Genomic DNA, 15,980 nt, shown 5'->3' on the forward strand with positions numbered 1-15,980 from the left:
CTGTTCCACAAGGAGAGACTTAATACTGTGAATCTGGCCAAGACCCATAATTGGGGAGTTCACAGGCCCGATGGGTAAAACTACTACTACTGCTATTTTTCTAAAGGGGCATGGTATCAAACTACCCTCTAAATCCATATTTCTATGCCCATAGATTAGCACAGCTCTAAAACCTCATCAGAGAAGTTTCCTACAACTGGCCAGAGCACAGAGAATAAACGTCTGTGGATTCCTCACCACAAATCATATCTAATGGCCATCTATTACAACCTCTCTCCAAAAGGCTCAGGGACCATCACAGAAAAGAGTCAGAAAGAGTGCAAGAACCTGACATCGGGGCAATCAAAGTGAAACAAAGTCCTCTGGGTATGACAGGACCACTGGCCCTCATGAACTCAGATGTAGTTGCCTGCATAAGACTTGTACAAGATCAGGCCAGTCCAAAGTTCAGCTTACAAGTGTGGGACTTACAAGCCCCTAACACTAGCTGAAGAGCCATTTCACTTGATGCATTCTGAAGGAGGGAATGTCAGTTTTCTTCAAGGGTGTGGTCCCTGGCAGGTCAACTCTGCTCCTTTGGAAGGCTCCACACCCATGAGTATATGGACAGTACAAACTGGATTCAGTGAGATATAAAACTTCACACATGAAGTTGGGAGAGAGTGGATATGGAAGAAGTGGGAGAAATATGATCAAAATACATTACATGGATAAAATTCTTAAAGAATTCAAAAAACAGTTTTTAAAGAAGATTCCTTCTCAATGCTGTTTCCTCAGCTGAATGAGCACTGTTGTCCCACAGTGACAAAATGGACTGGTTTCTAATGGTGACCATAAGCAGGTCATCAATATGGCTTAAATTCTCAATGTCAATCAGTGCTGTTGAAACATACATAAAAAATTCCTCTATAAAGTTGTAATGCAGCCAGTTTGACTCCATTAAATGATTTAAATGATAAGACTTACTTAACCGTAGACATATCTATTTAAAAATGTTAGTTAAAAATTTAAAAAGTAACCAAGGACTTGTGACTCATACTTGTAATCCCAGCACTTGGAAGGCTGAGCTGAGATTTCCAAGAGTTCATCCATGTCAGCCTGAGCTACATACTGAATCTAAGCCCTCCTGGGTTACAGTATGAACACACACACACACACACACACCAAAAATACAAAACAAAAAAATCCTCACCAAAAACAAAAACAAATCATAAAAAAACGCCAAGAACAAACAGAAAGAAACAAACTTTCAGAAAATAGAAGTTTATGTTCCACAAACTTAGATTGCCCTAATTTGGGGATTTCTCTTCATAGATGCACTTTATGCTTAATTCAGGAAATATCTTAAATTTGTCCCACAATGCAGGCAGAGCACATATTATTATTATTATTGGACTATTAATATCAGTATACTAGCATGAATGACCAAAAGTAAACCAATAAGAGCTAATGAGTGTTCTTGAAAATCTGTCATTCACAGCCTCTACATTTCATTTATTCCAGGGCTCCAGAGTTTTTCCATTCCATGTCTTAAATGTGCCTCTCCTTCTGTATATACATAATTTGACTAGTATGGTCAGTGTCATTACCTGTAACCTCCCTGAAATTAGGGTTCATACTTCTTCATTCTTCAATATAGACATACCTCCCTAAGTATCTATTTGTAGAACCAAATCAATTATAAGCTTAAATAAGTACCTTTTTTTTCATTAAAAAGTAGAGAAAAGACAACATAAAACTCATGCTTCAGGCATAATCCCAGCACTCAGAAGGCTAAGCTCGTGAGTTTGAGGTCAAACTGGGCTAGAGAGTGAGATAACTGTCTTTTTAAAAATGAAAAATAATGTCTTTTGACTTACCATAATTTATAGTAACACTGACAAGTGAAACAGTCATAATTTCCTTCACTTTTTCTGAAAAGAAATGTATGTGTACCAGATGTATGTGATGCCGGCTTTCATGTGCACATGGGCATGCGCCCTATGTGCAGGGTTGGAACCAGAGAAGAATACCTAGTGTCCTGCTCTATCTTTCTCAACCTTATCCTTGAGGTGAGATCTCTCACTGAACCTCAAGCAGGTTTCAGCTAAGGCCCCACAGTGCTAGGGTAACTGATCCACACCTAGCTTTTTACCCAACTCCTTGATTTGAATTCAAGTCTTCCTGCTTGCTCAGGAAGTACTTTTATATCCACTGTGCCATATCCCTAGCCACCAGTAATTATTTTAATATGAATTCCTTCAGTTTTATTCAACATGTTACTTCTGAGATGATTTTGTACAGAATCTTGATAAAATATTCCATAGGTGAAATGAGTGCTTTGAACTAACTATAACTTAAAATCACTTTAAAATATAAATTCCTAAATCTTAAATATTAACCCCCATTCTCCACAACGCCTTTTTATTTTTTTCCATAATTTGTTTCAAATAGCTTCAAAATTTCTTAAAAGTATTAGAGTTTAAAAAAGCATTAGAGTATACAGTTTGCCTTCTATTGCTATTCTGCAATGGCCCCCTTTCGCCCTTCTCTCCTCACACCTTTTTTCTCACTCTCCTGCTTCTCCCTCATCTGTTTCTTGATAAACTGGGGGAGTGGGGGTTCCCCATATATGTCCCAACACAAATTTACATTCTAGTGGGGGAAGTGTGAATATATCATTAAGTCCAGAGAACTATGAATAGTTCCTAGTAACTAGAGTGACACAGGAAGATACATACTTGTGTCTCCATCAAATACTGCTGACAAAAGAAATCTACTCCTCCCCTTTCTTAGAGACATAGTACTGTATGAAACATTGTCTGCTGTTTCTTGAAAAAAGCATTTTGAACTGACATTTTCTTTGGAGTCACTGTTTTCTCAGCCTATGAGCCTATGTACAAAAGCCATACAACAGAGAAGTCTAGCAATTCTTTTATTTCCATTCAAAAATTTTATTTTTTGCTTAAAGAATACAGACTAAGCTTTAAAACAACACTGCCAAAAAGCCCAGGATTGTTAAGGAAGTTTTCATAGGCATTACAGGCATCTGGCTTTTCCTCATCTTTTCTAGTGAGGTTAGGATAGAGAAACTTAGAATAAGGATAATACCTGCCAACATTAGTACAAAATTCAGTTACATGCAAAACAAATAAACAAACAAAAATCCCTGAGCATGAAAGCAGTCTTCATCTCAACAGAATCTACTATTGGTTCTGTGTTGAGACAGGTCTATGTAAACCAGTTTGTCCTGGAAGCTGCTATGTAGCCCAGGCTGACTTTGAACTTATTATTCTGCCTCAACTTCTCAAGTGCTGAGATTACAGGTGTGGGCTACCACACCTAGAAATTTTTTTCTACATTGTAGCAAATATTTGAACAGTTTAGACTAATGCAAACTAGCTGTAGGGTCTTATAAGCTAGACTGTCTCCCTTTGTTAAGCACAGCTAAATTATCTGATAGAATTGTCACAGAGAAGCAATACATGGAGTTCTCAACCAAGAGAATCCAAGCTCCATAATCAACTGGAACCTTTTATCACATTTTTATACTGTCCTTTTCTACATGACTGAGTTCTTGAAACATTACAATTAGCAAAATGTTCAAAGGAAAAAACTGTTAATTCAAGATACGGTAACTAGAGGGAAGTGTACAGTTTCACCAAGTCTTCAGTCTGGATGATGGAGTCAGTCTTACTTCTTCACAAAATATTTCAGTTGCTCCTGTAGGAAAATGATCTGCTCATACTTCTGTTTCTCCTGCAACTTGAGCTGTTCTAGCTCAGACTGGAAATGACTCTTGAGGGTCAGGTTTTCCAATTTTCTGAGGAGATCTTTCTGTCTTCGTGCTTTGCCCTGAATCTTCTGGAGCTTTTTCTCCTTGTAGTGAATCAGCTTCTGAATTTCCAAAATTATTGAACTACGACCTTCATTAGCTTCGCACAAGCTAAACTCAATAAACTTGGTTTGTAGCTCCCTTTCCAAATCATCTTCCTCCTCCTCCTCTCCATCCTCCTCTTCCTCTCCATCCTCCTCCTCTCCATCCCCCTCCTCTTCATCCTCATCCTTATGCTCATCCTTCTCTTGATCGTCATCCTGACGGCTAGAATCACGGAACTCATCCTCATCCTTCTCTTGATTGTCATCCTGACGGCTAGAATCACGGAACGTGTTCTGAGGCACAGCACATTCAGATGAGCTATGCCCACTTATTTCGGTGGGTACCGGAAGCCCCGGAATACAGGCTGGGCTCTGGACTGCCTTGGTTTCATCATCAACAGCGATTTCCCATCGGCTGCTGATGGCTTCGGCATCGGAACGCAGCAGTCTCTTCACTTCCTTTTCCACATCTTTCGAGTCAACGTAGCCACCACAGCCGCCTTCACTTTGCTTCCCGTCGGGGAGCTTTCTTGTCGGTTTCCGAAACCGCTTCTTTCTGACATTCTTCAGTGGTGGGGTGATGCCATGCTTCCAAGTATATTTGTTCCCTGTCTCCCCTTGGCGTCCCAGGGCCGTAGCCCCGGCAGCAGGGGCTGGTTCTTCTGGAGAAGAGCGGGGATCGCCCTCGGCACTGCACACAAGCATCTGGGAAATATCCGCCGTTTTATAAAAGGTTTTCCTGTCGTGAGTTTTCAGGCTTCCAATGACACAGGGCAAATCGACGACTCTGGCGGACAGCGAAACGTCATCCACCTGAAGGACGGCGTGCCGTGCATCCGGAGATAGGTCAATTTTTAGTCTCTCTCTCATGGCGGCATTTCCAGAACGTATGATCTGCCTGACCCTGGAGGCCTGTTCCGGGGGCAGGCGCAGGATGAACTGGTTCTCCAGTTCGGGAGGAAGCTCGTCGTCGTCGTGGTTTTCGCTCATCTCGGCTCTAGGAGGCTGTGCGGAGGCCTGGGCCTGGACCTGTCTTGCCCTGGGGATCCTGGGAGTGACTGGGGAGGGCTTCCGCTGGGGTCTGTGTGATGCAGCAGCAGCAGCAGCAGCGAGGGCGATGTGACCCCAGGGAGTGCGTCCCCAGTGGGTAGGGTCAGTCAGCACGCTGGGGCCTGGCGCCTTCGTGTGCTCTCACACACACACACACACACACACACAAATGCACACACACACACACACACACACACACACACACACACACACACACACACACACACAAATGCACACTCGCCGCCGCCGGCCTCCAACCGCTGCCTCAGGCCTCGGCGGGCGTCAGCAAGGCCTCAGCGGGCCTTGGTGGGCTTCTGCAGGCTTTGGCGGCCTATTGGCGCCTCCACTGGTCCCGGCAGGCTTCTGCACGCCACCGATGGCCTAACAGCCTCCACCTACCCCTGTGTGCCTCCGCAGTCCTCCCTGGGCCTCTACAGTCCTCCGTGATCCTCCACGCGCCTCCCTGGGCCTCCGCAGGTCCTCCGTGGGCCTCCGCAGTCCTCCCTGGGCCTCCGTGGGCCTCCGAACTCCTCCCTAGGCCTCCGCAGATCCTCCCTGGTCCTCCGAGCGCCCCTCCGGTCCCCCGCGGTCCTCCCTGGTCCCCCGCGGTCCTCCCTGGTCCTCCGCGGTCCTCCCTGGTCCTCCGCGGTCCTCCCTGGTCCTCCGCGGTCCTCCCTGGGCCTCCGCGCCCCCCTCCGGTCCTCCACAACCGTCCCAAATCTTCCCTCCGGGCGGCTGCTGGGACCTCGAGGCAGCAGCAGCGCACGCGCTTCCGGCATGTGGACCGGAACTGACTTCGAAACGCCCCACCCCCCTCGCCCCACCCCCACCGAAACGCCCCACCCCCCTCGCCCCACCCCCACCCCCCTCGCCCCACCCCCACCCCGGCTAGCAAGAGGAACTTCCGGTTAAGCGTGGGGGAGCCTCCTAGAGGCAAACCGGAAGTATCTAAGGTGTGGTTTTCCCATGCGGGGACCCTGGGCCTTCCGGTCACTTCCGTTTTTTGTTGTTGTTGTGTGTGTTTCTTGGTGTTTGTTTTCCACAGCCGACCGTAAAAGCCGGGCCGTGTCTGGTGGCTCCGGAGCCGGTATAGCTCGTCTTCCAGCCAGGGCTGCCCGCTTCCTGCTGGCATCTTGGCCATCTCAGCATAAACCGGCCCTCCCCGGCCTCTCCCTTATTTCTAGTCTTTTCGAGAAGGGCAGGCAGGAGGCTGCTGGGCTACAGGGGTCCCAGCCCAAATGTTCCAAAAGCCAGAAACATGGGGCAGGGCGCGGGGGGGGGGGGGGGCTTTCTTAAACAAGTACTTGGTCCTGGTGTGAGTTGTAAATGCCAAGCTAAAAGCTGTGTTTGCAATCGGGAGCTGTTTGCTAGTAACTGTAGACAGGGCACAACCACTCTTTACCCCTAAACAGCCTAATGTTGGATCAGGAAAACGAGAATACAGCATTTTCTTTTCATCAACAAAGAACCCTCACCACTAAATCCTGGAAAATCGCACTGGAAGAATATTTAAATAAAGTTTAAATGTAAGGACAGGTACGTGTTATAAATGCTGGCATTTTCACATACCTTGAGCCTTTAAGTAAAATTTAAATTTAAGGACAAGTGCATATTATAAATGCTGACAAGATGCACAAATGCATTAATATGGGCTGCCACTGAATGGAATTTTGAATAGCCTCAGTTTCTCCTTCTGCTATCTTTGAAGTAAAAAGCAGTCCCGCAGTCTATTCATTTTGTTCACTCACCCACACTGCAACACAAATAATTTTGAAGGCCTACTATAGCCGTGTTTTGGTGAGATAAGGTATGAATAGACTGTGGTCATTAATAGCTACTTATCTATGAGTACTGTAAAGCACAAAATAAATCAAGAAATTGAGGTTAATAAAAGAATTACCTATAATCCTTGTTTTTAAAAAATCTGGATCAATTTTATTATTGAGTTTGTAAAACTCAAGCCACAAATGAGGAAATGAAAACAAATTATATTAAAGGCGGGTGGAGATGATAGGCCCAGACCAGCTCCAAAATAACTGAGTAGTTGCTGAGGATAACTTCCCAAGTGCTGAGTGTGCATTACTGCATGTGATTTCATCAATTGCTAAGCATTATTAGAAATAGAAATTACTCTTATAATTTCAAAGTTTCAGGTCATATAGTCAGAATTTTTTTTTTTCCAGAGCAGAGGACCAAACCCAGGACCTTGTGCTTGCTAGGCAAGCGCTCTACCACTGACCTAAATCCCCAACCCCAAGAATTTTTTAAAGTATTATATAACATATATGTATGTCAACAACAGAAAGCTGAGGCTAATGTAATCAAAACAAGGGTCAAGGCCCAGCCCCATTGAGCAACACAACTTGGCAACTTTGGTCACATGGTTATGTCTTTAGAATCAAGGATATGAGAAAGGGCATGTGGAATCTCCCTCCATGATTAAGGAAAGCCACTGAGGTCAAGCATGTGTTAGGGGTGTCCCTGCATGGAGGTCAAGAGAGGCTATCGTGTGAAGCTGTGAAAGTGAAGCCTGAATTGTATTGGAGACCCCAAGATTTTGGAGATGCCAAAGTCATGCAGTACCAATCATGGAGAGCTGCAGACAGGGTGTGGGACCAGCCCAAGAGAAGGAAATGTGTGGCAGTCAACAAAGCTGGGGGAGTTGGAGTTCTGAAGACTGCTTTAACATCAAACATGGGGATCCAGAACTTGGAGTCAGCCTGGCTTTGGTGGTTCCTCGTTGTGGTTACTTTCCTCCATTTTTGGAATTAGTAATGGGTATTCTCTATCATTGTAGTTGGAAGTGTGATCTGTGTTTCTAATTTTGCTCCTGTGCATGCTTTCTTGCCCCCCCCCATGCTGTCCCATGAACCTAATGGACTGAACTTGTGAAACTGTACACAAGCCTACAATTCACTGCTTCCTCTCATAAGAGTTTCCTTGGTTGTGGTGTTTATTTACAGCAACAGGATAGTGACCAAGATACATAGTTTTATATAACAAATAACAATAACATATTAGTATTTTAAACAGATATAAAATTTACCCAAAAAGAAAATTAAAAAAAACTAATGAGAATAATATTTTTGATCTCTTTCTTCACTTTAATGGATCCTATTATATACTCACTGTACTATTCTGTCCTCAGACCAGTACTTGGCTTCAAGACAGAACTATTTCATGCTTTATTATCTATTGTTTTCTGGTGGTAACTATTACTATAGTCATAGACTTATTTAAAAGTTCATTTTTCTCCAGAAATGTTCATTCGTTTTCTTATTTGCATAGACACTTCAGTAAAGGTCATTTCTTGGGTTGCATTATTCATTTCTTATCTGCTTGTAAATATTTGTCTGCCACTGCAGGACAGTGAGTTTTATCATTTGTAATGAAATTCTAGATAAGATGCTTTAGGAAACATTTGCGCTAGGGATAAAGGATGGGGACTTAAAGAAGTGACTAAATGGAAAACTATTTTTACCACAGGCAATACCACCCACCCAGTCTTCCTGGAGAGGAGGATTTCACACACTAAAAAGATAGAGATAATTCAGGAAAGAGCATCCTTCTAAATGAGTCGTAATTTCACATTCAATGCAATGTGATAAAGAAACAGGGAAGAACCAGCTAAAATCTATGTATGCATCTGTCAAACAGTTATAAAAATTGCTTCAGCGATAACACATAGAAGATAGCCACATTATTCACGCTTGAAGGCACTTTTGCTGATATTTTGAACAAATGTTGATAGATTAACGAATGGGTGAGGTTTTTTTTTTTCTTTTTGATTGTGTGTGTGTGTGTGTGTGTGTGTGTGTGTGTGTGTGTGTGTGTGCTGCATGCATCCTCAAATGTGTGCATGCAGATGCTAGAGAAGGAAATTGGGTGTCGCCTTCCTCTATCATTCTCTGCCTTACTTTTCCTACTTCTTTACATTGTCTTTCTTTAATGTGTCTGTGAGTGTGTGCACCTGCCTGAGTGTACCATGCATGCATATGAAAGTCGGAGGACACCTTGTAGAAGTTGGTTCTCTCCTTCCACTATGTGGGATAATATCCCGAGGTCAGCAGGCTTGGCAGTAAGTACCTTTACCAACCAAGCCATCTCACCCACCTACCACATTTAAAAAAATATTTTAAAAATTTGTGTGATTACAATTGCATTATTTCCATTTCCCTGTTCACGTTCCTCTGTCCAAACCCTGCCATCTACCACCCTGCTTTTTCTCTTTCAAATTCATAGTCTCTCTCTCTTTTTTTAATTGTGTGTATGTATGTATGTATGTATGTATGTATGTATGTATGTGTATATTTGACTCTTCCTACCTTACCAGTCTGTTAATAGCTCCTCCTTGACAGGTAGAGGCTTCTGTGCCCCTCCCCTATCCATGCTTAAAGGTTGATTAGCTGGATGTTGTGCAGACAAGGATAGCTGTGGTGAGTTCTAAAGAGCCAAATACCCATCTTTCCAGCACATTTCAGTCAGAACTAAACCTGAACATTTAACAGGTTTAAGCTACTAGAAATTCTAAATTCTCTTTAAAGTCTCCATATTCATGATGCTCAACCTCAAGAAGTTTCATATGTGTACTCTTCAGGGTAATGGAGAGCTGGATTCTAAGTCTTGAGTCCTGACATTTTTGTACATTAAATTCTACACAGTAGTTTTCTTCATATTTCTTCTTAGAAGTTGGTTGCATTGAATTTCTTAAATATATAGTAAAGCTCTAATACTTTTTTTTTGAGACAGTGTCTTGAGTATCCCAGGATGGCCTTGAATCCACCATGTAGCAGAGGCTAACCCTGAACTTATGATTTTCCTGTCTCTACCTTCCCAGGGCTAGACGCTCACCAAGCCTGGTTTATGTGGTTGTGGGATGGAACATAGGGATTTGTGCATGATAAGCAAGTATTCTCCAGCTGTAAATCTTGCAGTTTTTGACCCATTATTTCTTAAAAACAGTTTTGTACCTTCTACACCCCAAGTTATTCTGCTACCTGAAGTGATTCTACAGGTAACTGCAACCCTGTTCATCCTTTGCTAAGTCTTTTTCCTCTGTGTGCTTCATTTTGGATCTTTTCTGTCACGTCTTAAATATTACTCCTCACTGTAAATCTACTGTTAACCTCATCAACTATTTTTCATCCCGGGCACCATTATTTTTATCTGAAGAAGCAATAGTTGAGTCATTTTAAATATCTTCTATCTCTCTTTACAATGTTCTTGCTTTCATTTCCTTTACCCTGGACATAGCAAATATAAGTGTGATGATTCTCTCATCAAGCTTCCTTGTCTATTAATTTAATCATCTGTGTCATTTCTGGGTCTTTTTTTTTTTAACCATCTCTTTCCACTTATATAAGAGATAGTAGCTTCCCAATTCTTTGCAGACCTTACAAATTTTATTGGATTTCAAACACTGAGAAGTTTACCATATTTGGTTTTGGTTAATTTTTATTCTCCATGTAACTAGGTGATTTAAAAGCAACTTAGTTCTTTCAGATTCTCATTATGCTTTGTTGGTGGAACCAGAGCGGTATTCAATTAAAGACAAAGGCTGTCAAATCAGATCCAAGGGACTAAGACCAGCTCTCTGATTTTTGGAAAGCTCTGAGGCTATCGTTCAAACCCTGTAAGCCACAGAGATAAGTCTGGGTCCTTGCTCTTCAACTCCAAGAGTCTTCTATTCCACCAGAGAACATGTGTTAGCATACAGCATAGACACAATATGGAATGTCCCAGTCCAGTCACCTTAATGAGGAGTTTTTTGTCATTATAACAACTATAAACATATTCAACTTTGCTTCTTGGCACGTAAGTTTTAAGGTATTTGCGAGAAGATCTATTATAGGAAAAAAAATCACAGACATCTCTTTAGGTGGTTTTTGCCCAGCTACTGAAAAAAAAAATGTTGTTCCAAGTGACACATTCAATACCCTGGGTACACAGGGTTCTGACACTAATTAGTAGGATTAATTACTATTCCTAGAGTTATCAGAGCTCTGAAAACTATTTTTCCCTTAGAAGTTATGAAAACCCCCTCTCCCTTTAGAAGTCTTAGCCTGCTTCAGGAACACTCCTCTCATTATCATACTGTTCTGAATACCCCCTCTTCTGTCTCCCCATCTCTTTCTCGTGTGTGTGTGTGTGTGTGTGTGTGTGTGTGTGTGTGTGTGTCTATCTCTCTCTGCCCCTGTCTCATGTATGTGTGTCTATTTCTGTGTGTCTCTCTGTATCTTTCTCTGTCTCTCTCTTTGTGTCTCTCATGTATGTGTGTCTATCTTTGGTGTGTCTCTCTGTCTCTGTGTGTCTCTCGTGTGTGTGTGTGTGTGTGTGTGTGTCTCATGTATGTGTGTCTGTGTGTGTGTGTCTCTATCTCATGTATGTGTGTCTATCTCTCTGTGTGTCTCTCTGTGTGCATCTTTGTGTCTCACTGTGTGTGTCTGTGTGTGCCTGTGTGTCTGTGTGTGTCTGTGTGTCTGTGTCTCTGTGTGTGCCTGTGTGTCTGTGTGTGTGCCTTTGTGTCCATGTGTATGTGTGTCTGTGTGCGCCTGTGTCTGTGTGTGTGTGTGTGTGTGTGTGTGTGTGTGTGTGTGCGGTACCCTCCCTTCCACTTGCTATGTATTCTCTCCACAGCTCCTTGCTCTTCCTGCCCTTTGAATTCTAAGCTCATAGCTTCCCTGACTTCTGACTGGAAGGGCACCCCATTTATTCCCTCTTTTCAAGAGTTGCTGTCTTGTGAGGCCTGCTGTCCAATGTGTGAAAACCATTGTTTGGTATATCTTGTTGAGTTTGCTATTTCTTTAAAGCAGAATTCTGTTGCTCTGTGACACCTGAAAATAAAAATCTTAACCTCATATTAAAAAACAACAACAACAACACAATACCAATGAGTTTTTTTAATTGATGAACTATTCAAAAAGGGTAAGTATTTTTATAGATGTGTTTATTTTTACTTATGTGTATATATGTGTCCCTGCACATGCACCATATGAGGGCAGGTGCCCTAAGAGACCAGGGAGCATTGAAACCCTGGAACTGGAGTTACAGATAATCATATTCTGCCAGCTGTCAGTGCCAGGAATTGAACCTGGGTTCTATACGAGAGCAGTAAGCACCCTTAACCACTGCACCATCTCTCTAGTCCCCCCCCCCAGAGTATTTTGATAGAGAAATTTCAAACAGATGTCCATCTATTTTTGTCAAAAAAAGCAAAACATCTAGCTTGAAATGTGCAGAGATGTCCACTCATCCAGAGGTCAGATAGGGCGCTATTGAGATCATCTTTTACAGAGTCCACATGTTCTGTTTTGTAGAAAGGTTCTAGCTTTGAATCTTGATTTTCTATGTATAATTTGGAGTACCTGTAGAAGTCGGGGGATTAGACAGGAGTCAGCACAGAAGGAGGGGCCTTAATAGGGTATAGATAGTAGGGCACAGGAGCGGCGCGCGGGGGGGCAGGGGGGGCGGGGAGGCTTAATAGGTTACAGATAGTAGGGCACAGGAGTTGGGGGATCTTAATAAGGTATAGATATTAGGGCACAGGTAAAATGAGAGTAGAAAAGGGAGAGATTGATGGCTGACAGGGTTAAACCATGAGTGGCTAAGGAGATGAAGTTCCAAGGAAAGGAGGATTAAACTAACAAGTGGAGAATAAAAAGCCCACATGGAAACCTGCTGTGCTACAAAAACAAACAGACAAAACAAACAAACAAAAGCAACAAAAAAAAAAAAAAAAAAAAACATGCACCAGAGTTTGAAGGGAGATTCCCTGCATGGCTGGATAATGCTGTCCCTAGTAGCAATGAGATACAAAACAAAACTCCCAGTGTTGTGTATGGGATCTCTCCATAGAACTTGTTTATCAGGAAGGTTCCAGAAACTGCCCCCCACCCCCAAATAATACAGATGCTTGCCTTTCCACTTGGTTGCCTACCGGAACCAGATGCGGAGACCCTGTTGCTAAGGATACCACACACTTTGGTTGCAACATGTTGAGAAATCTGTCTGGAACTGTGTGGTGATATTGTGTTCCCCAATATATTGTGAACACTAATAAACATATCTGGGGCCAGAGAACAGAACAACCACTAGATAGAGAGGCCAGAAAATGGTGGCACACACACCTTTAATCCTAGCATTCCAAAGGATCCAAAAGGATTCCAAAGGATGGATCTCTATCCATCTGGATCTCTGTGAGTTCAAAGCCACAGTGGAAACAGCCAAGCATGGTGACTCACGCCTTTAATCCCAGGAAGTGATGGCAGGAAGCAGAAAGGTATATAAGGTATGAGGACCAGGAACTAGAGCTGGTTAAGCTTTTAGGCTTTTGAGCAACCGTTCAGCTGAGACCCATTCAGATGAGGACTCAGAGGCTTCCAGTCTGAGGAAACAGGATCAGCTGAGGAATTGGCAAGGTGAGGTGGCTGTGGCTTGTTCTGCTTCTCTGATCTTCCAGCATTCACCCCAATACCTGGCTCTGAGCTTGTTTTTATTAATAAGACCTTTTAAGATTCATGCTACAGAATTGAGCTGGAAATCTTCTCCCTGCTGAGTAGCCTCAGCCTTTCAGAAGGTGCTGTGTAGGATGCTGGAGAAGAAAAAATATTGACGGCTTTACCCGGCTGTGCACTTTACGAACCACAATATCAACCTGACAAGCAAGATGTACCCAAATGTGCAACCGTGGCATGACCGTTTAGGGGGCTAACTAACTGCTCTCAGATTATATGTGAGGCCCACCCTACATGAGGTAACATGTGCCTGGTACTGTTAACCTACTCAAAAACCCATGCCTAGGGCAGCCATGAGGAGAAGATAATACTGATGCTTAGCTAAGTAAACACATTGTCAAACTGCCTTTTAAATACTCGTGTTTGTATATCTACCCAAATACCACTCTCAACTCAGAGAAGCCCCATTTTGCAATGAACAGTGGTGGATATACTGGTAGCAGCCTAAGATGCTGAGATAAAGTGAAAACTGAGGCTCTAGCGATAAGCAAGAGATTTATATCCCTCCCCCCTCTAAGGATCAGAGAACATTTCAGAAGAGGGTGATTGGTGGGGGGGGGGAGTGTAAGGTCTGGAAGACAGAGAAAACACGTGAAATCTCTAGACACAATATAATAGTTGCAGTCATGGAATCTCAGCAGCTCCAGTTACTTACAAGATAGACCTTGTCAACGCTTAATCATAGATGATGGAGGGATTCAGGTACTCCATCCTTATTGCTGAACTATTGGTTACTGATAGTCACTGGGAGACAGACAGCTGTGGTCTTCAGTTGTGTGCCCACTGGTGATCCCACCAAGCTCCAATGGATAGTTCCGATCCCATGGTCACACAGATGGCCCTGGTCAAAGAGAGTGGGTCACAAACAAAAACAGAGAATTTGGGAAACAGATTAGTAGAAAAGAAGGGGTGGACGAGGAAGAAAAGCTGGTAAGAGGTGGGATGAGAAGGATCAGAATGCATTACATGCATATATGCAACTGTGATGATGAATATATGGGCTTTGAGAAAAATAAAAGGCTTAGTTGATGCTGCATCTATTTTAAAAATTAAGGCATACTGCGTGCCAAAAGAGATCTTGGAGCCTGCCATGGTTTCCAACCTTGAGTTTGACACATCCAAATTGTAGCACATTGTAGCAAAGAATGTACTAAAATTCTTTCCCTCAGATTCTAAAACTTGCAATTTTATACCCATATACTGATTTAGGGAAGAAAAAGAATAGCTAAATTAAGAGACTGGAGAAATGGCTTAGCTGTTAAAGTACCCACTGGCATAATCATACGATCTTAAGACTATCCAAGACCCATGCAAAGGCCAGGTACTCTAGTGTATACCTTTAATCCTAGCACTGGGCGACAGAGATGGGCATATCTTGCCAGCCTAGCCAAACCGATGAGCCTCAGATCTGGTGAAAGGGCCTGTCTCAAAAACTAAGGTGGATATTGGAGGTCAACCTTTGCCATTCACATGCATGAGCATCTACATAGACAAATGTACACATCCCCATGAACACAGGCAACTAACACACACACACGTATGCACACTCACTCACACACTGCTAGCTAAATTACCAAGCAGTTAAACTCAGGGTTGATTTCACAGTTCCAGAAACCAGAAGATACAGGTTTCCCATTGTTCATTCTATCTCATGAAGATTTTAATGAGTCTGTGACTGGTAAAAAATGAAAATATATTAGCAATAATAATGTAAAAATCATGAACTAATTTTATTCCATGCTTAGAAGACATTTCTGAAGAACATGGTTCTCTTAAGCCTAAAATGACATCCTCTCGACACATCCACATATCGATCTCCTTCTCAAGTGACCAGCTGAGTTCAGTGTGAGGAAAGAAAGCTTATTTGCTTCTTGTCATTAATAGTTAATTGTTATGGCAGTCTCTCAGATGGGAGATGTGGGGGAGGGAAATTATAGCCATCCTTTGTAGAAGTGTGTAATATTATTAAAGGTGATCACATGGCTGAAAAATAAATGTATTCCTTGGGGGAATAAAGGGAGTAGGCATGTAGATTTTTCTTTTTCGCTTCTCTAAAGCACTTTTATAAGTGGTCCACATGGGATAGTAAATCAGTGTTAATGCTTCAAGAAAGCTCCTCTGTACTGGAACATTGTGCACTTATGTGTCTCAGAAGCGGGTCTTTTGGAGTGTAGCACAGGTGCCCATTACCATCTCACAATTATTGGATTGTGTCTTTCCTCCATTCTACTGTTGGTGTCTCTTGTGCCATTAAACAGGGGTTTAGAACATTATTTTACATTACTGTATGCTGCCTTCTCACCTAACACCTCTGAGATTTTGTGGCTTCCCTAAGTGGGGAGAAGAACAGAAGAAAATTGACCAATAAAGGTTAGCTGGTGGAGAGAAATAAAAAATGTAACTGTCTTAGACCACAGTAGAAAGACATAGTAGAAGACGACAACACCCATTGAACAATACAACTGCTAAGGGGTTCCTGACTAACGTGTAGAAAGCTGGACACTGATGTAGCATCTTAAATAAATACAATCTTACAAATATCAATCGATGTTAAATAAA

At 42.6% G+C, this 15,980-nt stretch overlaps 2 protein-coding genes across 2 annotated transcripts in view; one reads left to right on the forward strand and one right to left on the reverse strand.

The window, feature by feature from the left end:
• Window positions 1-15,980, forward strand: part of Ptprr (protein tyrosine phosphatase receptor type R) — a 249,034-nt gene that overhangs the window by 92,204 nt on the left and 140,850 nt on the right. The window lies entirely within an intron of this gene.
• Window positions 2,910-5,513, reverse strand: LOC102904787 (transcription initiation factor TFIID subunit 7-like). The gene has a single exon (XM_006988979.4). It carries the CDS (start codon window positions 4,846-4,848, stop codon window positions 3,673-3,675), a length of 1,176 nt encoding a protein of 391 aa, XP_006989041.1. The 5' UTR covers window positions 4,849-5,513; the 3' UTR covers window positions 2,910-3,672.

This window comes from Peromyscus maniculatus, chromosome 18 (genome assembly GCF_049852395.1).
Source record: "Peromyscus maniculatus bairdii isolate BWxNUB_F1_BW_parent chromosome 18, HU_Pman_BW_mat_3.1, whole genome shotgun sequence".
NCBI classification, from domain to species: domain Eukaryota; kingdom Metazoa; phylum Chordata; class Mammalia; order Rodentia; family Cricetidae; genus Peromyscus; species Peromyscus maniculatus.